This window comes from Carassius gibelio, chromosome B13, assembly GCF_023724105.1.
Source record: "Carassius gibelio isolate Cgi1373 ecotype wild population from Czech Republic chromosome B13, carGib1.2-hapl.c, whole genome shotgun sequence".
In the NCBI taxonomy this organism is placed as follows: domain Eukaryota; kingdom Metazoa; phylum Chordata; class Actinopteri; order Cypriniformes; family Cyprinidae; genus Carassius; species Carassius gibelio.
This window is the reverse complement of record NC_068408.1, coordinates 25,102,495-25,129,044: the sequence shown is the minus strand read 5'-3', so window position 1 is coordinate 25,129,044 and position 26,550 is coordinate 25,102,495. Positions and strand designations below refer to the sequence as shown.

The 26,550-nt window shown below is 44.0% G+C and overlaps 2 protein-coding genes and 1 long non-coding RNA gene across 4 annotated transcripts in view; 2 read left to right on the top strand and 1 right to left on the bottom strand.

Moving 5' to 3' along the window:
- ppp1r21 (protein phosphatase 1, regulatory subunit 21) overlaps positions 1–10,795 on the top strand; it is a 29,788-nt gene extending 18,993 nt beyond the window's left edge. For both annotated transcript variants that reach the window (XM_052572417.1, XM_052572416.1), the window contains exons 12-22: positions 546–682; positions 755–847; positions 1,909–2,036; positions 3,876–4,022; positions 4,285–4,377; positions 4,449–4,670; positions 7,155–7,190; positions 7,297–7,407; positions 8,103–8,201; positions 8,273–8,401; positions 10,150–10,795. In XM_052572417.1, the coding sequence (XP_052428377.1) occupies positions 546–682; positions 755–847; positions 1,909–2,036; positions 3,876–4,022; positions 4,285–4,377; positions 4,449–4,670; positions 7,155–7,190; positions 7,297–7,407; positions 8,103–8,201; positions 8,273–8,401; positions 10,150–10,179 (1,225 nt within the window). In that variant the 3' untranslated portion in view covers positions 10,180–10,795. The remainder of the gene's footprint in view (positions 1–545; positions 683–754; positions 848–1,908; positions 2,037–3,875; positions 4,023–4,284; positions 4,378–4,448; positions 4,671–7,154; positions 7,191–7,296; positions 7,408–8,102; positions 8,202–8,272; positions 8,402–10,149) is intronic.
- Positions 10,796–11,147: 352 nt separating this feature from the next.
- LOC127970134 (stonin-1) lies at positions 11,148–26,187 on the top strand. The gene is made up of 4 exons (XM_052572420.1): positions 11,148–11,285; positions 21,933–23,792; positions 25,176–25,378; positions 25,487–26,187. The coding sequence occupies exons 2-4, from the start codon at positions 21,962–21,964 to the stop codon at positions 25,550–25,552; spliced, it is 2,100 nt and encodes a 699-aa protein (XP_052428380.1). The 5' UTR covers positions 11,148–11,285; positions 21,933–21,961; the 3' UTR covers positions 25,553–26,187.
- Positions 12,889–14,006, bottom strand: LOC127970135 (uncharacterized). The gene is made up of 2 exons (XR_008156533.1): positions 13,870–14,006; positions 12,889–13,802 (listed from the first exon to the last, which is right to left on the bottom strand). It is a non-coding gene; the product is annotated as an uncharacterized LOC127970135 (long non-coding RNA).
- Positions 26,188–26,550: the final 363 nt, after the last annotated feature.

Genomic DNA, 26,550 nt, shown 5'->3' with positions numbered 1-26,550 from the left:
GAGAATGAGGTGGGCACCATTATGCAGTGGTATATATTGGGGAGGCGGGACTCCCTCATCACTCTTATGATTGCTTCCAGGATTGGTCATGCTTTGTCGGTTCATTCCCATAGTGAGATACCTCACTCATGTTATCAGAGAACCAGGATTATGTGAGTAACCTAAAGTTTCTTACCTAAACATGATAGCTGTCTCTGTTTTGAACAAAACAAAAACTCAAAACATCAAAAACTCATCGCATTCATAAGGTTAGCAGACTGGTGTAATGGATTATAATGTGCAACTGTAAAAATGCATTAAATAACACATTAAAATTAATGAAACAGAATGTGGAATTGCACTGAGCAAAAAACAAAAAGATTTCATTAACAGTGCTTGCATTTGAATGTTTTCAGAGTTTGCAATTTCCAATTTGAATGCAAGTCTTGACATTACACTATGATGAAATGCATTCTTTGTTAATGCAGTGCAGTTTTAGTCTTTTTTTTCTAGTCTCAGACATCGGTTGTGAATTTGAGCTTGTGTGTGTGTGTGTGTGTGTGTAGTCTAGAGGAGGACTGCGAGGCGTCTCTCTGCACAGCAGCGCTGGCGTCCAAGAACCGGCAGTTACAGAAGGACATGAAGAAACTGACCGCTGTCTTCCAGAAGATGAAGTCTTACGTGGCTCTGCTAGCCCTGCCCAGTGAGTGTGTGTGACGCTGATAGGGTGTGTGTGTGTGTGTGTGAGACTGATGAGTGCAGTCTTGTGCCGCAGGTGTGTGTTCAGATGCCATGTGTCAGAGCAGTGCTAGCGCAGTCTTCACCCAGATGAGCGCGTGTCTCCACAGTCTTCATGACGCTGCCACAGGTGAGAGTCAGGACTGCAGAACAGCTTTACATCAAGATACATTCAAAACAGAGCAAACACCTGACAGTGAAAACATCTCTTTCTGTTGAGTTTCTGTTTTAATCATACACTCACTTCATCCAGCACGGCACTGTTCGGCACGCACCTGAGTCGCAGATTAAATTACACTATCAAGCTGTTTTAAACCAAAAAAAGAGGAGAGGAAAGAGATTGTGCTGTTCTCATAGAGCTGTGTTTCAGACTCTTTCACCTCGTCCTGCGTTTAAGATGCATACACATACAATTTTATCAAAAAACCCTTCACAACATTCTCATTCTGTGATTTTAATATTTAGATATTGTTCATCTGAAAAATCACCCAACCTGTGATTCAAACCCCACTATATATGATTTATATAACCCCCCCCAGCCAAAAACGTCACAGATCCACAGTGTACTAAAGATTGGAGACCCCTGGTCTAGACACGTAGATTTAGAGAAGGTGTTGACATGTTCCCTTCAGTTTATTCCTTTCATCTTTCTCACTAACTGGCCTTTAATGCTCTCTCTCTCTCTGTGTGTGTTTGCGCGTGTGCGTGCGTGTGTATGCGTGCGTGTGCGTGTGTGTGCGTGCGCGCGTGGTTGTGTGTGTGCGTGTGTGTGCGTGCGCGCGTGGTTGTGTGTGTGCGTGTGTGTGCGTGCGTGCGTGTGTGTGCGCGTGTGTGCGCGTGTGCGTGCGTGCCTACGTGTGTTTGCGTGTGTGTGCGTGCGTGCGTGTGTTTGCGTGTGTGTGCGTGCGTGCGTGTGTTTGCGTGTGTGCGTGCGTGCGTGCGTGCGTGCGTGTGTTTGCGTGTGTGTGCGTGCGTGCGTGTGTGTGCGTGTGTGCGCGTGCGTGCGTGCGTGCGTGCGCGTGCGTGCGTGCGTGCGTGCGCGTGTGTGTGCGTGTGTGCGTGCGTGTGTGTGCGTGCGTGCGTGCGTGCGTGCGCGTGTGTGTGTGCGTGTGTGCGTGCGTGTGTGTGCGTGTGCGTGCGTGTGTGTGCGTGCGTGTGTGTGCGTGCGTGTGTGTGTGTGTGTGTGAGCAGAGCTGTCGCAGCACTACAGTCAGAAGGCGTCTCTGGAGCAGGCTCTACCCACCGTCACACAGAAGTTTCACACCACTAACGAGTGTTTGCTGTCCTCGCTGGCGTCGCTCACCAGCAGCTGTGGAAAGGTGTTCAGCTTCAGATTGAGTCTGTCTCAGTGTGTTCTGTTCTTCATGTGCCTCCAGACTGTGTGCAGCACACACACCTCACTGCATGATGACATTTAATGACAGAATCAGTGTTTGGAAATAAACTGGTATTTCCTACTGACACACTACAGCAGAAGATAGAAATAACTGACTTAAAACCATCTTCATCTGCTGGAAGTACTAGTGCTCGAATCATTTTGGCCACTGCTGTACATAAATAGTTTTTGCAAATATGTTTAAAATAGTGTCAAACCATTAATCACTTAAAAAATTTTTTTGATTGCATAAATTATGTGTGTGTTCTGTGTATATTTATTAGGTATATATCTGTCCCTGCAGCACAGAAGCAGTCATCAGTAGCACAGTATTTGTAGAAATAGACAACAATACATTGTATGGGTCACAGTTATATTTTTCTTAAATGCCAAAAATCATTAGGATATTCAGTAAAGATCATGTTCCATGAAGATATTTAGTAAATGTCCTACTGTAAATGTATAAAAACTTTATTTTTGATTAGTAATATGCTTTGCTAAGAACTTCATCTGAACAACTTTTAAGATGATTTTCTCAGTATCTAGATTTGTTTTGCTCCCTCAGATTGCAGATGTGCAAATAGTTGTATCTCGGCTAGGGATGTTCATTTTAACTGGTTAAACGTTAAATGACCATTAATAATTTGGCGGATTAATACAATCGATAAAATGGTTTAAAAAGTCATTTATTTATTTGTTTTCAGTAATTTATAAAAATATTTTAAAAGGTTTGCTGCACTTAAAATAGACAACGCTACAAATATAACAAATGCATTTTTTTGAGAGAAAAAACATGCGTTGCTCAACCTATTAAAACGTCAATTTTTTGTCATTTAATTCAGAAATGGGCCTAATGCCGATGTGAAATGTTTACAAACATTATAATAAACACTGTAAACACATGCTATTTTAGTTCCTCATGCCTTGCCAGAACACATTCATTCAGGCTAAAACGAATCTGAAACCAACGTTGGGTCTCTCATTCGACTTATTTATTATAGCCTTCTTCACTCGTGTTTCAATATCCACGTAAAACAATGTTTTTTATAACATCACGTAGGTACAGTGATGACAACAGCACAGATTTGATATATTTAAACGGAGCAGTGTTTGACTGACTGTACTTTATTATGATAATGAACAGACTGCATTGTCAAAGCTTAACTCTGCTCACATGCGGCGCCAGCAATCACTTGAGTTTTTCCTTCTAACAGTGTTTGTGATGTTTTTCTCCGCTCACAGAAGCGCTGCAGGTGCATGTGATATGGAGACATTACTCTTTGCACATGTAATATGAATCCCTGGGAAACAAATGTTAGTATTTTTGATGGGTCACAGACTCTTATCCTTTCTAATTTAATTAAATTCTTGTCAGTTAATGGTTAATAATCGGTTAATGAGAGTCGGTTGTTGGTTAGGAAAAATAACCAAAATGAACATCCCTAATCTGATTCGTTGAACTGCTTCGCATGAGTCGTTTATGAATCATTTAGAAATTAGGGTAAAATTGAATCTATTTTCTGAGAAAACTAACATGTTTTTTGACCATGCATGCATGAGACTCCTAAAACAATATATTGGAAACCTTAAAAATGGCATAATAAGGGCACTTTAAATTGATGCATCACATCATTTACTTTTATGCCAATATGCCATTATGCAGTGAATCATTGAATCTTCCCATCTCTGACACACACACACACACACACACACTTCACACAGACACACACCTCTGACACACAGCGCTGCACTCCTCTTCATTCAGTTATAATATCTCCTCCAGATGGCCACCTTCTTCAGCAACAACCTGGACTTCTTGGCGTCGTGTCCCGGATACAGCCCGCGCGGAGGCTTCCTGAACCCACAGCAGGCCGACAGCATGATGGAGAACAAGAGACGTGCTGCCACCTACATGAGCACCATCAGAAAGGTCTTCAGCTCTGACACACAGACGTCTGCGCCTCAAAGCAGAGCTCTGCAGTCATGAGACCCCACACAGGATGGGATGGTCAAACAGATTTTCATAGTTTGTGACATGAAAAGAATGACTAGCGTGAATTGGTGGAGAGGCAGGAGATAAAAGCAAAGCAGGACCATAAACACGTTTGTGTGCAGTGCAGTCTTCAGACGTGGTGAATCCAGTCGTGGTATTGTTCACTTAACTAAGAGTTGTTGTGTCTTCATGTGTTCAGGTGCGCTCCGAGTCTGTGCCGTACAGAGAAGCGTTAGCAAACAGACACGTTCTGACGAGCTCTACGGAGAGCAGAGAGGGACTCATGCAGCAGGTGTGTGTGCAGACGCATCTCTCTCTCTCTCTGTCTCTGTCTCTCTGTCTGACGGTGTGTGTGCTCGTCAGGTGGCTCAGAGTCAGGAGAAGATCTCTCGTCTGGAGCAGGAGAAGGAGCACTGGCTGCTGGAGGCTCAGCTGGGGCAGGTGCGTCTGCAGAAGGAGATTCAGCGCATCGCTCAGCTGGAGGCTCAGATCACCACCGGAGGTCCAGCAGAGACCCACGGCGCCGCAGACGGCCCTGACCCTGAGTGTGCTGACGCTCCAGAGCCCCTTCAGGACACCAGCGTGGTGAGACACACACACACACACACACACATCTCTCAGCTCTCTAACACTCCCGTGTGTTCTCATGCTTCTATTTTTAAGGAGGTGTGCAGTCTGGTAGTGTATGGATAGTTTACTATATTATTATTTTATTACACAGGTTCATATCATGCGTTTCCATCCAAACAGAACACATCATATGTACAATAAACATGAATGCCTCAAATAAACCATTACACAGAGATTACATGTACACTTTCATTAGCAAACATGATTCATCATCATTTAAGTCACGTCAGGTCATTCATCAGATCATGGTGTCTCCAGGAGCAGTGCAAGGAACATGTTATTCAATCTTGGGATACACCGAAATGAAACTTCTTGGCTGAAAATGAACAAAATGAATGCGGTTTATTTATTTCTGACTTGTTGCACAACAGCTAATACACAGCACAAGCTGTCACGAATATCCAAGGATGAAGACGATGATGAAAATGAAACAAGGTTTATTAAATAAATCCACAGAATGCCAAGCTGCGAGACGGCTGTGTATTACACACACAATACCAGACAAATGAGAGATCACACAGCAGCAACTTAAATGCAAGACGAATGAGGGCCATAACTAACCAGTCCATGATGAACCGAACTGATCCGAACCGTGACACAAGGCTGATTGTGTGAGCTGTATGTGAGGTTCACACACTCCTCTGCAGTGTGTGTGTGTGTGTGTGTGTGTGTCTGCTCCTGATCCACAGATGCGTCTTCAGCGTTGTGATTGTTTACACAGTACATAATACAGTCTTGCACAGACATGTTTAAACATAAAATAATCAAATAAATATGAGCAAAACTTAAACTAGCCAAAAAGCCACACGAGCTCGCTTGAAGAGCAGACGAGATTTTCATATTTTGACGGGGAAAGAGAGAGCGCAGTGATTCACCCACAGTAGAGTTATTTAATGAAGGACTATGAACACCTCCCCTTCAGCATTATAATGATTCACCCGCTCCGGACAGAGACTGAGACTGAGACGAGACTAAACCTCTCACAGAAGCATCATCAGCTTGAGATCACGCGATCAAACATCCCAGAGCCGTGATCAGCTGATAGCAGTCCGAAGCCGACCAATCAGAGCACCCCATCCCTAACTCAGAGGCGAACACCTTCCTCCGTGTCTTGTGTTTCACTCTGAAGAAACGTTTCGTTTGAGCTACTGATTACTATTAATTTGATGAAAGTCTTAGATTAGTGGTGATGTTAGCTCTAATGCTGCAACAGCGTGTCATGATGAATCAGAAGAATTCACCTAAGATTGTAAGAAAATCATTCGTTTTCTAGAAAGACCCTTTAAGTGGATGATTGTACACTGGAGCAAAGCGTTGTGCAGCAGGAGACTATACGGAGTGCATCAACCTTTTCAGTTTCATCAAATGTTTAACAACCAAATGATATGTTCACCTTTACTACAAAAGGGTAGTTAGCTGGTATCTTTTATTAATTTCATGTTCAACAGGTTTGTTTTGTTAAAATGTAACTTTATAATTGTAACTTATTTTCAATCATATAATTATTATAGCACCTAAAATCTGTTTTCTATATGAAGAGTTTGTTTGAGTCAGTTAAAGGCTTGGGTATATTGTGGACATCAGTGGTTTATTCTGTAATATTACAGCCTAAATATTATGATATCGAATCGATTCATTGAAATTAATAAATAATTCTACTCCCCATAAATAAAACTCCTGATGCTGTCGGGAGCAGACCAATCTTGTGAAATTCGGCTTGAAAGGAGGACAGCACAGTGAAGTTATGGATGTAAGATGCGGTCTGTAAGACGTGCGCTCGGGAGCATGACTGGACACGTGATATTGGAATATGGAAAGCACTTTTTGATTTAATAATATGAGGTTCTCTCCAGAGATGTTTTGTCACATTTCTTCAGTTAAGGAGGATTTCTGTGTAGTTTGTGTGTTCATTTGCCTGAACTTCTTCAAGTGAGTTGCCGGACAAACTGTAACTCCAGCCGTCTCCTTCTCTACTGATACTGCGACTGTTCCTCTGGCATTTTCAACATTTCCTTTTTCTCCCCAAAAACAACTTTGTCCATTCTGGTGCTCCATTTTACCGAACTTATGGCTGTTGATGACTATTTGAGTTGAATTCTGCCGGAGTGTGCACTTGTATGTGTTGGTTAAATGCGTAACGTTATGTGAGTAGGTCTGCTCATATCTGAAAATAATATATGAAAAATAAAATAATTTTACATAAAAACATTAGACTATAGCTTATATTTCTTTATTACATTTTAAAATGAACATAAAGCTCAAATTAATTGTAAAAGGGAAGTTTATTTGTATAAATTGTGTTCATCACGGTGGGCCGTGGGTTGAGAAGCACTGGTGATCGGGATGAGAGCACCTCAGTGAGTCAGGAAACACTCTGAAGTAAATGCATTATTGAGCTGTTTCTGTCTGTGATGTGTAATGATGTGTCTGTGTTGTCAGATCGGGATGCTGACCGTCACTCCCTGCAGCGAGAGCGTATGTATTCATGTTCTTCCCTTCATTAGCCGTATCTGCTGACTCACTCCTGCTGTATGAATGTGAATCATGAGTGTGTGTGTGTGTGTGTGTGTGTGTGCCGTAGGCTGCAGATCTGGAGTCTGATCTGATCAAGCATCATTACATGATCCGTGTGTCAGAGCTCACCACTCAGCTGCAGCTGTGTGACAGTAAAGCCGTCCACTTCCACGCTGAGGTCAGTCACAACACACTGCCAACATACTTGCTGACCTCTGTTCTACACACTGACCTCTGACCGACACTGACCTCTGTTCTACACACTGACCTCTGACCGACACTGACCTCTGATTGAGACGCTGACCTCTGATCGAAACACTGACCTCTGACCTCTGATCGACATGCTGACCTCTGACCAACACTGACTCCTGATCGTCATGCTGACCTCTGATTGACACGCTGAGCCCTGATCAACACTCTGACGACGCGCTGACCTCTGACCCCTGATCGACACTCTGACCCCTGATCGACACGCTGACTGCTGACCCCTGATTGACTTACTGACGACGCACTGACCTCTGACCCCTGATAGACACGCTGACCCAATCAACACACTGACTCCTGATCGACACTCTGACCTCTGACGACGCGCTGACCTCTGACCCCTGATCGACACTCTGACCTCTGACCGACACGCTGCCCTTTTATTTTGACTGGTTGTGCTGCAGGTCTTTCAGTGGTACTCTGTGATGGTAGTGTTGTGTGCAGCTGCTGAAGTAGCTCTGGACATGACCTTTGTGAAGAGAGTTAGTGTATCAGAAAAACCATGCTGTTCAGTCACACAGAGAACATGCCGTTATTAGCGAGGCTTTGACTGACTGCTGTCTAATGATGTCCAGAGCTTTATTTGAGTCGGTCGGTCTTCTGTTCCAGTGTCGAGCTGTGGCCAAACGCCTGGCGATGGCAGAGAAGTCCCGCGAGACGCTGACGGAGGAGCTGAAGCTGGCTCATCAGAACATCACACGCTTACAGGTACAGCTAGCATCCGCTCTCCTGACTCTGTGTGCGCTTGTGTTGGTCTGACACGCTCTGCTGTGCTTCAGGACGAGCTCAGCACCACCAAGAGGAGCTATGAAGATCAGCTGAGCATGATGAGTGACCACCTGTGCAGCATGAACGACACGCTCAGCAAGCAGCGCGACGAGATCGACACGCTCAAGCTCGCCTCCAAGGTCAGACCACAGCCAGATTCGGTTAAAACTCCTCAGGAACTACCCTATACTTCTTACAGCCAATAAACCCTTCTAGCCATTGACCTCCATAGTGTGGTCCAGAAGACTGATGTGAGTAGAGCATCAGCTGTGTTCTGTTGAGTGGAGCTCACGAGTCTGTGATGATGGAGTGACCAGGTTCAGCTGAAGGATCCCTTTAACTCCTCACACACAGACATGATCTTTTCAGTTTAGAAACTTGGGCTGGGAAGAAAAATATAGATTTCTTTTTTCTTTTTTTTGTGAAACTGTATGGATTCCCTAGAATTGATTAGTCTAGCCTGTTTTCAGATAATGAACAACACTATAGCGTGTCTCACATCCAGTAAATGACAGTAAGCTTTGTTACTCTTCAATATATATATTTATAATATTTTTTTTATTTTTTTTACAATACTCAAATAGCATTATCTTTTTAACATCCATCCGTTTTTCATTCACACTAATCTTCCAATCAAACACATTTTAGTTTGAATACAGGGAAATAGTTATTATATTTCCAAGCTGAAACAGCAGGAGCTCAGGAGCCGGGCTTCTCTCAGTCTCAGGAGCGCAGGAGCCGGGGTGATGATCTGAGGATCTTCATGATGCCCTGTGTGTGTGTGTGACGGGGAGGAGGAGGATGTCATCATCTGTTCCTGGAGTGTGCGGTGCACTTCCAGAGGACGAGGAGGATGCCACCCTCTCTTCTGACTCCTCTCATCCTCTTCCGGTTTCAGATCTGAAGTTACTCTAAGAACTAATCTTTTGTTGCTGAGGTCAGACACAACAGGAGCAATCGTATCTGTGGGATTGTTAGTGTTCTTTCCACCATCAGAGGAAGAGTGATTACACTCGTCTCTTGGGCTGATAATAATCTGGAGAGATCGACTTCAGGTCAGCGGTGGTAAATGTGACTGTAATGTGTTAGAAAGACAGCAGGATGTACAGCCTCCGCTGCACAGAGACGGATTCTCCCTGAGCACATTTTTTTATTTGCATTTCAGTGAGTGAAAGAATAATTTGAACCCAAAGATCATGATTGAGTCTATGAGGCGAGCACAGCGGTCAGACGTGTAGTTGGTCAGCAGGTTTGCACACATGTCGGGACGGATGTTCATGGTTTCCTGGCTGTTGTCTGTCAGCTGGAAGTTTGGGCTCGCTCCACAGATCCTCTACAGGACTGAGGTCTGGACACTGTTTCTCCAGACACTCTTGTGTTGTCCTGGGGGTGTGTGTCGGGTCACTGTCCTGCTGGAGACCCGTCCATGACCCCTCTTCAGTGTCCTGTCTGAGGGAACGAGCTCCTCCTCCAGGACTTTACTGTCCATGATCCGTCCATCTGCAGAACACACCATTTAACATATTCAGTATTATTCACTCTATTGGTTTTAATGTTCTTCAGTATTTAGTTTTTTTGTTTATATATATATATATATATATATATATATATAACAAACCTGTCAAGTTTTTATGACAGCTACCATTTAAAAATGTATTATAAAAAAAAAAAAATGTAGTAGAAATATAACTAGTGTAACTGTACCTGACACAAATCCAAAATCAATATTGAATCAGATCAGAATCAGATTGAATGCGATCATGGAAATGGTCAATACCCAGTCCTGATAGAGAGGTTTTGATTAAAAGACTCTGTAATAATGAAACTTTGTTAAATGTGATGTTTGAATGGTTCATTGAGTGAACTCTGTTCTGCTGGACTCTTGCAGGGAAACTCAAAGAAGAACAAGAGCCGATAATGAGGACAGAAGTCTGTCTCTGTGACGGAAAACATTCCCACCGAACACCAGACATGTGACAGGAAGCAGCTGATCTCCAGAGGAGCCACGTCTCTGTGTGTGTGTGTGTGCGTGTGTGTGTGTGTGTGTGTGTGTGTGTGTGAAATTACAACATCTGTTTCTCCTCACACAGATGTGTATTAGAGAATTAATGACTTACAAACACACAAGTCTGTTTTAATTCTGCGTGTGTGATTAATTCAGAGGTAAAATCATGGTAATCACGTGTACCTTTTTCCAAACAAATATACTGAAGAAATCGTCTGGATGAGAAGGGTCCATGTGAATGAACACATTGAATCCACAGTGATTTTCCTGCTTCATTTCCTCTGAAAATATTAAACCATGTTTTTATGTTCCGAATCTATTGTCGTTGTCTAGCGTACATGAGGACGTATATCACAGATTATTGTGCAGTAGAGTATGATGTGAATCTTGAGTGCTCTGAAAGCTGAAGAAGCGCAGCATGAGTGTCATGATCATCTTAGTCTCTTATTTCTCTTTATACGGATCTGTTCAGCAGCACAGTGTACTGGATTCAACCAAAATCAAGACAATAAAGCTGGAAACTCAGCCATTTTGCCTTCAGTTTTTTTCATTGCAGTATTTCAGCCCAAAGTTTATCTTAAGAGGTCTAAAGAAAAAAAAAAAAAAAAAAAAAAAAGTTTTGGAGAACTGAAGTTCTTCCCGTTCGACAAATTTCGGGTCCTACTACGGCGGAGGATGAGCTCATTAATATTACTTAGGCCACTCTGACGCTGCTGGATAAGCTCATGAATATTAATTAGGTCGCGCTGACGCTGTGGGTAGCCTACTGAAGGAAGATATGCGCTCATGAATATTGATAAGACGCTGAAGGCTCATCTCATGAATATTAATCAGAGTGTGTTGAGGTTGATTGGTGCTCTCCCGTGCCTCATGAATATTAAGGAAGTCCTTCGCCGTAGTAGAGCGGCAGGATCCGCTTCCCGTTCGGGATGTTTTGGCTGGAATCCCGTCCGCTCCACTTATTTCTGCCATTTTGAGAAAATACCGTCTGCGCCGGATCTTTCATCTAAAACAATGAGGTGACAAAATATCTCAAACTCTCACACACACATTATCACTTTTTCCACTTTTCGTCTATGTTTTGTGTGGTTATAAAGTAGCGACAGCGGCTCTCCCGAACCCGAGGCTCATCTGAATCCGTCTTTAACATTCACTGAGGAACAAACACAAGACTGCGAGCGAGAATACACTTCCACACCTTCAGTAGTCTGTTAAAACTGAGCCTGCATCTATTCAGACAGTTTGACCAGTTCTTTGTAAGTTATTTTCATAGTGAACTTTATTCTGTGTCTGTTTAAGTCGGTTCGTTGAGTTGTAAGTTAGTTGTGTGATGTTGAATTCTTTTGCAGCACATCAGTGAAAAAGAGCAAGATTGCTGCTGGCATCATCTAGTTTAGTCAAACCATCTCAGAACTAGATGATGATACCAGACGAGTCCGTCACTAACCTCTGAACAAAACCTGATCTGGAGAAGAACACTCAATAATACTACTGTTGCTCATTCCTAAAAACCTCTAGTTGTGCGTCACTCGAGTGTTTGATGGAGAAACAGATAATCACTGATGATAGTGAAGAAGAGAGAAATCTGTGCTTCTGCTCGGAGCACGGTTCCTGGATGAGCAGGAACTACACACACATTTAGGGAATATAATCAGGTTACTTTTAGATATCTTTTGACCTAACATTGACACATGGAAATAAATAGTATAATCTTGTACCACACTGGTATAAAAATGCAAAGAAAAATAAAATATATTCAGTTAGTTGATACTGACAACATAAAGTTCATTAAATATTATTTTACGTCAAGGTTTCTTAAACTGGGGTTAGTCAAGGAGCTGCAGGGGGTTATGAGTTTAATGAAAAGCTAATAATGAATTCAATCATACTTTTAAAAAAATTAAATTAAGTAATTTTAAAACCACGTCAATCAAAATAAAAAACATTACATATTTTATTTGTTAACCTGCATGTCATGTGACCGTTTACCAAAGTCGGAGAGCCATGAACGCACAATATGATACTTAATTTTTAAGTAAATAAATTAGGTGAAAGAGATTCACCTGATAATTTTTTTTTAAGTAACCTGCATTACATTTAAATAAGAAATAATGTGAACGTGTACATTTTAATGTGTTTGAAAAACAAAAACTGTTTCAAATACATTGTAAGACATTAGGTAAAATAATCCACTGACTGATAAATCGAATAAAAATGAACTTCTTCATCAGTAGTTGACGCAGTGTTGAAGCACTTCTGAAACCTGGACTGATTTCTGTAAATCCAGTGCTCACACCTGACTGATGACTGATCTCTGTCTGAACCTCCGCTGAACTGAACACTTTCTCAATCTATAGAAGAGGTATAAGAATAGACAAATTAAAGATGAAAGAGAGAAATTGGAGAGAATCAGTACATTTTTAATAATGCATTGCTGTTGTGTAAATAACGTGTAATTAAGTAATCAATAAAAAATAGCTGATTAAGGGTATTTAAAAATGTAATTTTTTATCTAATTACGAGTACTTAATTTCTGGAATCTGATATTTAATCCAAATGACATGTAATCAGTAACTAGCTCTGCCTAATACTTGTAACGACAGATAAAAGAGGAGGAAGCAATTGCAGGCAATCAGATGTTGTTTATTGATAAAGAGTGTCCAGAGTGTTGGCAATGGCAAGGAAGGTCTACGGTGGCGTGAGAAGAGCGGGATGGTGAAGTCAGCGGTGCAGGTGAAGGTGGTCAATGGTTGGAACCAGGAACAGACCGGAACACTGACACGCGGACGACAACACGAATCCAAACCAGCACACAAACACGGAGGACGGTAATCCAGCTAGTGCATGGAGACATAAGAGAGGATCTGACAACAGAGAGAGAGCGAGGTGAGTATAAGTAGCAGAGGTATGATGACGATCAGCTGGAGCGAGACAATCAACACCCAGGTGAAGACAATCAACTAAACGAGCACATGGAGACAACGTAAGTACAAAAACAATAACAAAACATGACACGGAGGAAACACTGGATTTCCTACCGTGACAGTACCCTCTCCCCTAGGACGTCACCTGACGTTCCCAGCCTGCTTTACCTGTAGATTGTAATCATCTATAAGGTGGTGATCCAATATGTCCCGAGCAGGAACCCAGCTCCTCTCCTCCGGACCGTAACCTTCCCAATCCACCAAGTACTGAAAACCGCGTCCCCTCCGTCTAGAGTCCAGAATACGATTAACCAAATAGGTGGTTTCCCCATTAACGAGACGAGGCGGGGGGGGAACCGGAGCAGGCGGATTAAGACGGGAAGAAATCACCGATTTAATTTTGGAGACGTGGAACACGGGATGAATCCTCCTGTACGCCGGAGGAAGGTTAAGACGCACGGTAACCGGATTAATAATCTTGGTAATAGAAAACGGGCCAATAAATTTGGGAGCAAGTTTGTTAGAAACGGACCGCATAGGAATATTCTGGGTAGAAAGCCACACTCTTTGACCGACGACGTAACGGGGAGGCTTCGACCGGTGGCGATCGGCCTTAGCCTTGGTGCGCGACCTAGCCTGGAGCAGAGCTCTGCGAGCTCTGGTCCAGGTGCGGTGACACCTCTGGACTAATGCGTGTGCGGAGGGGACCGAAACCTCGGATTCCGTACTGACAAAATTAGGTGGTTGGTACCCTAAACTACACTTAAATGGAGACATGCCCGTAGATGACACTGGCAAAGAATTGTGTGCGTACTCGCGGAAGACGTGGTCAATGACAGCTACCGCTGTTTCCTTGGCTGAAGGTAATTTGGGCAAGGGAATAAAATGAGTCGCCTTCGAGAACCGGTCCACTACGGTTAAAATCACCGTATTGCCTTTAGAGGGCGGGAGGGCGGTGATAAAATCTAGCGAAATGTGGGACCAGGGTCTTGAAGGGACAGACAGCGGTAAGAGTAACCCATCTGGAGGTCGATTGGAAGTCTTACCAATAGCGCAAACTGAACAAGCCAAGACGAAATCGTGGACGTCACGAGCCATACCAGGCCACCAAAATCGTTGCTTGACCAGAAATCTAGTTCTACTAACCCCTGGGTGACAAGCAACACTGGAACAATGACCCCACTGGAGAACGTCTGACCGTAACCTCTCCGGCACAAACAATCGGTTCGGTGGGCAACGAGCCGGGGGCGTTACCCCTTCTAAGGCGGTCAACACCTTCGATTCGACCTCCCACCTGAGCGCGGAGATAATGATGGTCCCCGGTAAAATGGGCTCGGGAGTAGCAGTACGATCGGAACGCTCAAAAAGACGGGATAAAGCATCGGGTTTGATGTTTTTGGAACCCGGCCGGTAAGAAAGTGTAAAATCGAAACGACCGAAAAACAATGCCCACCGAGCCTGCCTGGAGTTAAGTCTTTTGGCGGTTCTAATGTATTCGAGATTCTTATGGTCCGTCCATACAATGAAAGGTACACCCGACCCCTCAAGCCAGTGACGCCATTCTTCCAGTGCAAGTTTGACTGCCAACAACTCTCGATTGCCAATGTCATAATTAACTTCTGCAGGAGATAAACGGTGAGAATAATACGCGCACGGATGCACCTTTCCGTCTGAGGATGCGCGTTGGGATAACACTGCTCCTACCCCCACCTCTGACGCGTCGACCTCCACTATGAATTGACGTGAGCGATCAGGGGTGACGAGAATGGGAGCTGAAACAAAGCAGCTTTTCAGTTTGGCAAACGCAGCCTCAGCTGCGTCTGACCACCTGAACGTCAAACTAGGGGAGGTCAAGGCGGTCAGAGGAGCGGCTAGTTGGCTGAAATTGCGAATGAAACGCCGGTAAAAATTGGCGAACCCCAGAAATCTCTGCAGGGCCTTGCGAGACTCTGGGGATGGCCAATTTACCACAGCCTTAACCTTCTCAGGATCCATGCGAACACCCTCAGTCGAAATGATGTGTCCTAGAAAAGAAACAGACTGTGCATGAAAAACGCATTTCTCCGCCTTGACAAACAATCCATTCTCTAGCAACCGCAGAAGCACTCGTCGTACGTGTTGCACGTGTTCCTGGAGAGACGAAGAAAAAATCAATATGTCATCCAGGTAAACATATATGAACAGATCGACCATGTCTCGCAACACGTCATTAACGAGTGCTTGAAAGACTGCCGGCGAGTTGGTTAGCCCGAACGGCATAACGCAGTACTCAAAATGGCCTCTAGGGGTGTTAAAGGCAGTCTTCCACTCATCCCCCTCCCTGATGCGGACCAAATGATAAGCATTACGTAAGTCCAATTTAGTGAAAACGGACGCTCCCTGCAACCTCTCAAAAGCTGAAGACATAAGCGGCAAAGGATAGGTATTCTTTACCGTTATGTTGTTCAGCCCTCGGTAGTCAATGCAAGGTCGCAAGGATCCGTCCTTCTTTCCCACAAAAAAGAACCCCGCCCCCGCTGGAGAAGAGGAAGGGCGGATAAACCCCGTTGCTAGAGAACTGGATATATATTTCTCCATGGCCGCCGTCTCTGGAACAGACAAAGAATATAACTTGCCCTTAGGCGGAGAAGTACCTGGCAATAACTCTATCGCACAGTCATAGGGACGATGAGGAGGAAGAGAATCAGCCCGAGACTTACTGAACACCTCCCTCAGGTCGTGGTACTCCGCGGGCACGCTAGCCAAATCCACTGCTTCCCCCTGAAACACAGACTCAGAAACATTAACACCAGCAGACAAAAGACAAGACAAATGACATTCCTCGCTCCAGCTAACCACAGATCCAAGGCGCCAATTGATGCTGGGGTTGTGTTTCTGAAGCCAGGTGTGACCGAGAACGATGGGGGATTGAGGTGAGTCCGTAATGTAAAATGATATCTCCTCCGTATGATTGCCAGATGTGGTGAGGGAAACAGGTAAGGTGGTCTGAGTGATGACTGGTAGTCTGTGTCCATTGAGAGCAAAGGGTGCAATGGGGTGTTTGAGGGAGGTGAGAGGAATGTTAAGCTTACTAGCGAACTGGAAGTCCATGAAATTACCCTCTGCCCCAGAATCCAACAAGGCGTGATGCTCGAGTGCGTGGGTGGACCACCGTAGACTCACCGGAAGGAGTGTCGATGTAGATGAGGTCTTTCTGGCAGAGATCCCACCCGATAGTAGCCTCCGTCTTACTATCGGGCTTGGTCTTTTACCGGACAACGCTGGATGTGATGTTCTTGACTGCCGCAGTATAAACATAGTCCCAGGGATCTCCGCCTGATCCTCTCCTCCCGGGAGAGCCGAGCTCGCCCCACCTGCATGGGTTCAAGATCTCCCGGTGGGCTGACCGCAACATCTGAGCGCTGATACTGAGCCTCCGGTCTGTTCGCGAGAACTGCTCTCCCCCTCCGTCTGGTGGCTTGATCGAGTCGATTCTCCACTCTGATGGTTAGGTCAATCAGACTGTTGAGAGAAGTGGGGAGCTCGACGGCGCGGATCTCCTGTTGGATGCGGTCAGCCAACCCATGCAGGAAGTGATCCCACTGCGCCTCCTCGTTCCACTTACACTCCGCCGCCAGGGTGCGGAACTCAATCGAATAATCGGAAACGGACCTTTCCCCCTGACGTAGGTCCGTGAGAAGCCAAGCCGCTTCCCTCCCGGCGGCGGAGCGGTCGAAGACCCGTCTCATCTCTTCCGAAAGTGCGTGGAACGAGGCACAGCAGCTGTCTTGGTTCTCCCACACCGCCGTCCCCCAGAGGGCAGCCCTTCCCGTAAGTAGAGATAAGACGAATGCCACCCTCATTTCCTCGGTGTAGAACGTGCGGGGCTGCAGGGCGAAGTGCAGAGAACAATGAGACAGAAATGATCGACAGAACTCTGGCTCACCCGCATATTTCTCCGGGATGGGGAGGCGTGGTTCGGGCTGGGAAATCCCCCCGGAGACGATCGGCGGTGTGGGTGGCGTGGGAGGCGCAGCGGGTGACGATTGTTGTTGTTGTTGCGTCTGGAGAACGAGCTCGGACACCTTCGTCACCATTGCTTGGAAGGCTCGACCCATCTCATCTATCGCCTTGTCTTGGCGATCCATACGACCCACAGCTCGTTGCAGAAATTCTTCGAGATGAGATGGGGAGCGATCGCCTGCTGCTTCCATGATGGTCAGATCCTACTGTAACGACAGATAAAAGAGGAGGAAGCAATTGCAGGCAATCAGATGTTGTTTATTGATAAAGAGTGTCCAGAGTGTTGGCAATGGCAAGGAAGGTCTACGGTGGCGTGAGAAGAGCGGGATGGTGAAGTCAGCGGTGCAGGTGAAGGTGGTCAATGGTTGGAACCAGGAACAGACCGGAACACTGACACGCGGACGACAACACGAATCCAAACCAGCACACAAACACGGAGGACGGTAATCCAGCTAGTGCATGGAGACATAAGAGAGGATCTGACAACAGAGAGAGAGCGAGGTGAGTATAAGTAGCAGAGGTATGATGACGATCAGCTGGAGCGAGACAATCAACACCCAGGTGAAGACAATCAACTAAACGAGCACATGGAGACAACGTAAGTACAAAAACAATAACAAAACATGACACGGAGGAAACACTGGATTTCCTACCGTGACAATACTACGAAGTTATTCTCAGTACTTTTATTGGAGATGATTGTGTGCTGATGGTCTTCTGTTTCACTTGCAGCAGTCTGCGCCTCAGAGATATTCCCTGCTACACATCCGCAGCGATGCATCTCACATTAGCGCACTCATATTTGACTATAATACATCATATCAGAATCAATGAGCTTTATCGCCAGGTGTGTTTACACATACAAGGAATTAGTTTTCGTGACAGAAACTTCCGCAGTGTAACAGAATGACAGAGACCGAACAAAAACACACATTATTAAAAATAAAAAAAATAGAACAAGTAAGTAAGGAATGACAATACAAAAATTGACAATTGTTTGTGGAGGTATATTACAATAGGCAGTTCAAATGGGGCGTTAAGCGCGGCGCGGATGAAGCAAATTCGCCTCATTCGCACGTCGACGTGCGAATAGAGCGCTTTGTGCGAAACGCGCGTAAGCGCGAATGGTGCTTTTTGTGCATTAAGCGTTTGACGCAAATTCATGTCTTTCGCCCGAGTTGAAAAATTTTAACTTTGGCGTCAATTCGTGCCGCGTTAACCAATCAGGAGCCTGCTAGGAGTCACTCATTCAACAGTATGTTCCTGCAGCCTCCGGTTGTGCAGGAAGAATACCCTTCTCCACTCATTCAACAAGGAGGAACGACTGATGTTATCAGTGAGCAGTCAACCGGAGCTATATGACAAAATAAAAAGGAATAAAAAGGACCTATATATATATAAAAAACATATTAATAGATAAATTGAATAAAGGCCAAAGATAAGAAACGTTTAGTTTTACCCCAAACTAATTATATTTGATCTTGAACCACTAAAGACACATCAGAGTCAGCGGCAAATGTCAGAAGATCTATCCGAGGTAAGGCTACTCTCGGCGGATACATGATGACGGAGCTCCCGCTGATCGCATGGAGCTCATCTCTGAGATCGGCCAAACACATTTTTTTTTTTATAGACGCTGTCATTATAAATAAACCGCATTTTGAGTTTAAAACAACTACATTCTTGCCTGAAATACTTTTAAAACTACATTTCATGACACAATAACAGAAATATTTTGAAAATTATCTGAATAAAAATGGGGGTTGAAAATGCTGCGTGAACTCAGCTGGCAGAATTCACGTCTGTTGTGAAGTTAATTTCAAGCGCGAATGATCTCAAAATGGTCAAGCGGCAAACTAGACGCGGTAGATGTGAATTTGACGCTCTATTCACGTTTGGTGTGAACACCGCATTAGAATGGTGAGGGCGGGTGTGAGGTGTTCTTTCAAACCTGCAGTCGTTGATTCTCCACAGTGCTGGGATGGGGTCCTGTAGTTGGTGATCTCTTTCAGACTTTTCCACACTGGTGCGGAGTCATTGGAAGTGAACTGAGTCATTTGTTTTACAGAATAATTCCTCTTTGCCACGTTGATCTCATTTTCCAGTGTGTATTTGGCTTGTTTATCCAAGACATTTCCCCCTTCCTGTAAACCTCTTCTTTGGCTGACGGAGCTGTCTGAGTTTTGCAGTGAACCACGGTTTGTCAGTGTTGTAAGTTAGAGTCCTATTAGGATGAACCAGACAGTGATCAGAGAGTCCCGAAGGTGCTCGTGGAACAGGGTGATATCATCCTTTATTGTGGTGTAGCAGTGATCCAGTATATTACTGTCTCTGGTGGGACATGTAACATGCTGTCTGTATTTTGGCAGTTCACGGGACAGATTGGCTTTATTAAAGTCCCCGAGAATGATTAAAACAGAGTCCGGGTGTTGTTGTTCTGTCTCTGTGATCTGATCAGCGAGTTTCTGTAAAGCTGAGCTCACATGCGCTTGAGGATGGATGTAAACACTGACCAGAATGAACGAGTGAAACTCCCGCGGCGAATAGAACGGCTTGCAGTTAATGAAGAGTTTTTCGAGATTTGAGCAGCACATCTTTAACACAGTTACATCTGTACACCACCGTTCATTGATGTAAAAGCCACACAGTTTCCCTGTTGATTCTGCGTTGCGGTCCGCTCTGAACAGCTGAAAGCCTGCCCAATGGAGCGCGCTGTCTGGAATGTGATGGTTTAGCCAAGTTTCGTGAAACACAGAGCAGCAGAGTGTGAGAAATACTTATTTGTCCGGGAGAGCAGAAGGATTTCGTCCATTTTGTTGGGTAGAGAGCGGAGGTTCCTCAGTTGGATGCTAGTTTCCTGACGTGCCGGCTCTCTTCCCCCTTCTGAACGTCAGGAAGTGCGTGATCAGCGCAACTGCTCCCGACGAAAATGTCCAGCAAAACATCAGAATATATCGGTTGATGTGTGGTGCCGAATGTCCAGCAATTAATCTCTAGTGTATTTGATTGCAGGAATATAACTAAAGACAGGACAAACTTATAAAAACACAAAAACAGCTGCAGAGCACGTCCCAGAGGCCGCCATCTTGCATCGGTGCCAGGTGACAAGAAATGGCCAGATATAACCTATGACACGCTATCAGACATTTATTTTTTTACATTTTGGGAAGCGCATGATTTGCATCAACAGCTAGATGCATTAACATTTGTCCATGTTCGACTGAATGCATCCCAGACCTCCTCCTGAAGTGGTTTGAGCGATGGGGACCAGGTGTAAACAGGCCTTTTGATAATTCACTAAAAGAAACTGAGGAAAGAATCACGTCCAGCTCTGGAGATCCACCGCACACGTCTCTAATTATACGTCTGATTCAGATCATCAGATCCAGAGGATCATTTTCTTCTCACTCAGGAATGACAGTCCATTATATAATGGTCAGTTTTGTGAAAGGAGATGTTATTGGTGATGATTGTGACCTCAGGAGGGTGCAGGCTTTGACATGAGATGCAGCAGGGGTGCAAACAAATGCAAATAAAAAGAGTTCATCTATAAAAGAAAAAAAAAACTACAGAAATCTAGCTTTAGCTGGAGGGACTTACAAAATCAATATAACAGGTGAAAACTAGTCTAAAATGTAATAGCTTCAGGTAAGACTGAGCTACTGAGCTCCTGTGACCAGTTAAGAGAGTAATTACCTCATTATTAACTTATTGCTTAAAATCTCAGGGGTAATTAATATAATTAATGTTTAATTAATATAATTAATATGAATTAATATGTAAATATAATAGGTTAAAGAGATTCGACTGACAAAAATAGTTTGGGAATCCTGACATTACATGTACATAAGAAATAACATGAATTTGTGTGTTTTAATGTGTTTGACTTCCAAAGAATATTAATATTATTAAATAATACACCGAATGATAATTCAAATAAAAATGTATATGTTCATCAGTAGTTGATGCAATGTTGTAATGCTGAGAAAACATGTCTTTAATAAAATAAATAATATTACAATTTTAGTGACTCAAATGCTGTGTAGCCTCTCAATTTTCTGTGTCATTATAGTCATCTGACTAGTGAGTGGTCTCTGTGAATGTCCACAAATCTAGTCTTTCTGAGTGTATTTAAGTGGTATTTTAGAAAGCAACATTAAGAGATGTGGGGTGGATTATTTAAAGGAGGGACATTGTGACTTCACAATATCTGGAAGAAGTACACTGTAGTCCAGCAGATCAGTTTATTGTAGTTCTTGTTAAAGGAATATCACCTTTTAGAGTGGAATTTGAGCTTTGTAATCTTGCAGTTTTTTTATGCTCGAACAGCAACATTACACACTAAAGTTGAAAAAGTGAAAAAGCCTAATAGAACCCCTATAATGAACTGACCGATAATGCAGAATATTAATAACTACATGATACATGGGCAAGTGTTTCCTGTGTTTATTCATTTGTCCCTGAGAAATGTGAGTAGATTCTGTCATGCACAGGACATTTAGAGCTGGTCAAAGAGACTCAGACTTTTGCTTTCTTATTTCAGATCAGCTGCAGCCTTCAGTATTTCTACCCTTTCGACTAAGATGCCCCATATTTAATGCATCCCATAATAATGTCTGTGTGCCCTCCCTCTGCAGAATCAGAGCATCTTATGTGTCCAATAGTCAACACATAATTTGTGTATGTTCAACATATAGTTGTAAGTACCTCAATAGTTTCTGCCTGTTTCTATTTCTGCAGAAGATTGTGCGCACAAGAAGAGTGAAGCGATGTGCTCCATGAACCATCCAGCCAACTGGGTTACATTTGAAGATGAAGGGACAACCTTCTCCTCAGCCCAGAAATCTATGTGCTCTTCTGCATCAAACTCGGGTTCAGTACCTCGGCCCAACGGGCTGAAACTTGTTCTGCCATCCCTGGGAAGTGAGTCATGGAGCTTCAGCTCTGCCATCGAATCCCCTTCCATGGATTCCGGTCTCAATGGGAGTTCATGTGTGCCCAGCAACACTCCTCTGCACACTCCGGTGGGTTTGACTCCGTCTCTCTTGCACTACGCTCCTCAGGAGCAGCCAGACTTCTCCAGAGGTCTGTCCAGCTTCTCTCAGAGAGACTCCGTGAAACTGAATGAAGGCTCGGCTTCTGTCAACGCACCCAATGATGAGCCAGGCCATTTTAACCCCTTCTGGGGGGAAGCTGAGCACAAACGAGTGTCCTGGACCTCATCGTCTGACTCCGACTCTGGACCCAGTTTGCCCCGTTTCTTCATCCGTACCAAGGATGGCAATGAGCCGCCCCAAGACCACCTTCAGTACTCCTACTCCTACATATGCCATAAACTAGAACAGCTGAGAACAGAGGAGAACCAGCAGGAAGGAAATGTTGGGAAACCAGAAAAGGAGAAGCAACCTTCAGGCTTAGGTGCTGTGAAAGATCAAGCGATGAACAGAACTCAGTCCGCCTTCGTCCAGCAGGGATTGTTCCTCAGTCAGAGGAGACAGGGTTGGTCCTTGATGCTTCGGATCCCAGAGAAGAAGAACCGCATGTCCTCACGCCAGTGGGGTCCCATATACCTGCAGCTGCTGCCCGGAGCACTGCTCCAGCTCTTCTATGAGAAAGGCTTGGAGAAACCCTTCAAAGAGTTCCAGCTGCACGCCTACTGCACTCTCTCCGGTCCGAAGCTCGAAAGTTACGGCGAGCCACGCAAGATCGCCACGCTGAAGATCGAGCATGTCTCATACATCGAGAGAAAGCGCTATCACCCCAAACATGAGGTGACCCACGAGCCAGAAGTGGAGCAACTCTTGAAGTTTGGCACCACCGAATATGGTGACTTGGAGGACTTACTGGTGTCCGTAGAAGAAGAGCTCCTGCGGTTACCAGTGCTGCACCAGCATCACAAACACTACGAAGAGCAGGAGCTGTCCTTGCAGATATCTGACCGCATCTGGTTACGGCAAAGTAAGGATGGTGCTGTTCTCGAGTGCACGGCCATTACACAAATTCACTGTCTCGCCTTCTTGAATGGGGCGACGGAGTGTTTCCTGGCTCTGAATGACCTGGGGCTTCTCAGACAAGCTCCTTCCTATGCCTCTGATGAGGATGAGGAGGTCTGGATGGAGATTGCAGACTACCATTTCCATCGGTGTGTCAGAGAGACAGAGTTTGTGGACAAGCGGCTGATTAAGTTCTGTCCTCCGGACGCCTGTCGCGTGGAGCTGGTGCGCTACAGGACAGTGTCGCTCCGCTGTGGGGAGCCGCCCCTCTCTGTTAAAGCCCTGGTGACTGTGCAGGGTGCTTGCATCGAGCTGCAGGTCTTCCTCAACGTTTTGTCCAGTTTCCCATTGCCTACAGAGACGATGATCTGTGAAAACATTGTGGTTCAGGTGCCATTCCCAGGCGACTGGGTCAAAGTGTCCAACAGCATGTCCCTGCTGCGGCAGAAGTCTCTGAAGGCTCGCATGAACAGAAACGCATGTCTGGGTCTAGCGCATGTGGCCGAGTCTCAGTCTGTGATGCACGTGTCTGTCGGCACGGTCAAATATGAGAATGTGCATCGAGCCATCGTTTGGAGAATCGAGCGGCTTCCTCCAAAGAACGTGGGTAAGAAAACACTACACAACTTCTAATGTGAATATCAGTGGTTAAAGAAAAATACATACATTATATACACAGGACTTTTTAATTTTATCTCCGTGAGGCAAGGTTTTTGAGTCGAGACCTCAGATTGCATCAGATTACTGGTGTTCCACTGCATTGCAGACATCATAACAGTCATAAGGATGGAAATTATGGAAATAGTAATAGTTTTTTTGTTTAAAGTACACATTGTCACAGTAAAAAAATAAAAATAAAAAAATGCTGAGAAATTTGTGTTATTGTCAAAAGACTATGTCTGGATCAGATTCAGAATGATCATCATAACATAGATGGCACAGATCGTTTTCTTTAACACATTCGAAGCCTGGATGTCTTAAACCACTTTCTGGATCATTTCATTCTGTAATATTAGCTAATATTGATTTATATGCTGATTAATGTTTGATGATCCCACTGTTTTACGCATGCATCTGCTCACACATGCGATCGCTTGTTTCTGCTTCTTCACTGTTTTGATCCAGATGTTCAGTACTCGTTCAGAACATGTGTAATATCTCCTACTGAATAACATTCAAAACAAGAAGAGCCTGGAAATTCTGTCAACGGCGGGGAAAGTGTTCATAACTGAACAGCAGAAATATCAATAAAACATTTTTCGTTTATTGGTTCATTTTATGACAGTTTTATAAACGCACATAAAGTTTAATATATGGGTTTAGTATATTAATAAATACATTTATGAACCTGACAGACCAGCCAAGAGACGTAAATGGGATTTAATATAGTTAATCTAACTGTAAAATGACTTCCTGTTTCGTGTTCATATGAGTAATTGCTGCTGATCAGAGGAAAAATGATCTGATCCAGGACAAATATCAATACTTGCACTTGCTGATAAACTAATAGAAAAAAAACAAGCAAATATATAAATGTAAACAGAACTATTTCACTGAAAAACTGTTTAGAAGAACCAATTTGTGTACATGAATTAGACTTCCCTAATTTCCCCTCAATATTACAGATAAATTGCATTTCTGTTAGAACCCATCTAGTGTTTTACTGGATTGCTGAACCTGTGTCGTAGCTGGAGCTCACATCTCCGTTACACACAACACATATGTGAGGAAAACTACATGCAGACGAGGTGTTTGTGAGGATTATAGAGGAAACTGATGGTGTTCTCTGTGGAACGGTAAAGACTGAATGATGAACACACAAAGACCGTCACCTTCAGTCATTTCTCTTGGGATTTGATGTCTCTGTGAATTACTGCTGCCAGTAACACACAGTGCTGTCATCTCAAGTGAGGCTCAGCACAGTGAAGGTCTTATCTGGTCCTTCATGCGAGGGTAAATCTCACAGGTTTTGTGATTGTCTTGTCCGTAGCTCTGGAGCAGCCTCAGTCGTTGGCGTGTAAGCTGGAGCTTGCGTCAGATCAGGAGATTCCCGCCGACTGGTTCCCGTTTGTCAGGGTTGAGTGTGAGGTGGCAGAGGCGGTGGTGTCCCACACGCGTGTGAAATCTGTGGGCATCGAGAGTGATGTTCAGCCGCAGAAACACCTGAGCAGCAGGGCATACTTCCACTGCCAGGTACAGGATCCTCACACATCACATGCAGCGTGGCATCTCATAGCAGGTACTGCTTCAGTATTGGCTCTTTTTGCAAAAATATTCAATCGTGTACTTTGTGTCTTGAAGGTGGAAATTGAGAAGAAGCTGATCGAGGCCGAGGCGGTGAAGCAGTCGAGCTGTGCGACACAGTGAAGATCGAGCACACGGATCACCGTCTGCATGTCGCTCACAGTGAAATCACAGTATTCTCTGTTATTGTAATTATTTTTATATCATTATTTCTCATGTAGAAGTCACACTCCAGTATGCCACACATCTAATACCATTAAGTAAACAAATGTTTATTAACCATGAGAATAATGCAACTTTATATACTGTATAAATGTATTTTTCCAGAGTATTTTAATAACTTTAATGGTCTTATTCAGTGGGCGGCACTTAACAATTCTGACCCCATTTTAGATTTATATGAGACTGTAAAAATATGGGAACATGTGCATGAATACAGATAATATACACCTGTCTGATAAATGTTTGCAAAACATACATTTAACTCATAAGCCCTGAGACTGTCAGGTGTGCCCTAGGAGATTTTGGGGCAAGCTGAGGAGAAATGATTCGCCCACAGGACACTTGATCTGAATCTGCATGCAACAGGATTGGGGTTTTGATGTACGTGCACCTTAAGAGCCTGTAGTGTGTGATTGCTTAGAACAGTTATTAAATTACGCTTATGCATTTACCCTTATTTATGTTTATTCATGATGTTATATTGACCTAAGAAGAGCATATTAATTATTCAATAAAAGTTCTTCTCGTCCCTGTCACTCTCATCTCTACCGCTTCACTTTCTGACACTTTAAAACATTCACTTCAGTTTCCATACGGAGTATGGTTTTACTTTATTATGACTTTATCGTTCCTGTGGCTCAGTGGTGGAGCATTGCGTTAGCAACAAGTTTGTGTGTTCAATTCCCTGGGAACCCATACTGTTAAAAAATAATATATATATATATATTTGCAGAATTAAGCTTAGGTGCAGGGTTTATTAGGATAGGACAATACTGAGGGTGCAAAAAAAAAATTCTTAAATACTAAGAAAATCACCTTTAACGTTGTCCATATGAAGTTGTTAGCAGTGCATATACCTAGTTAAAAATTATGTTTTAATATATTTATGGTAAGAAATG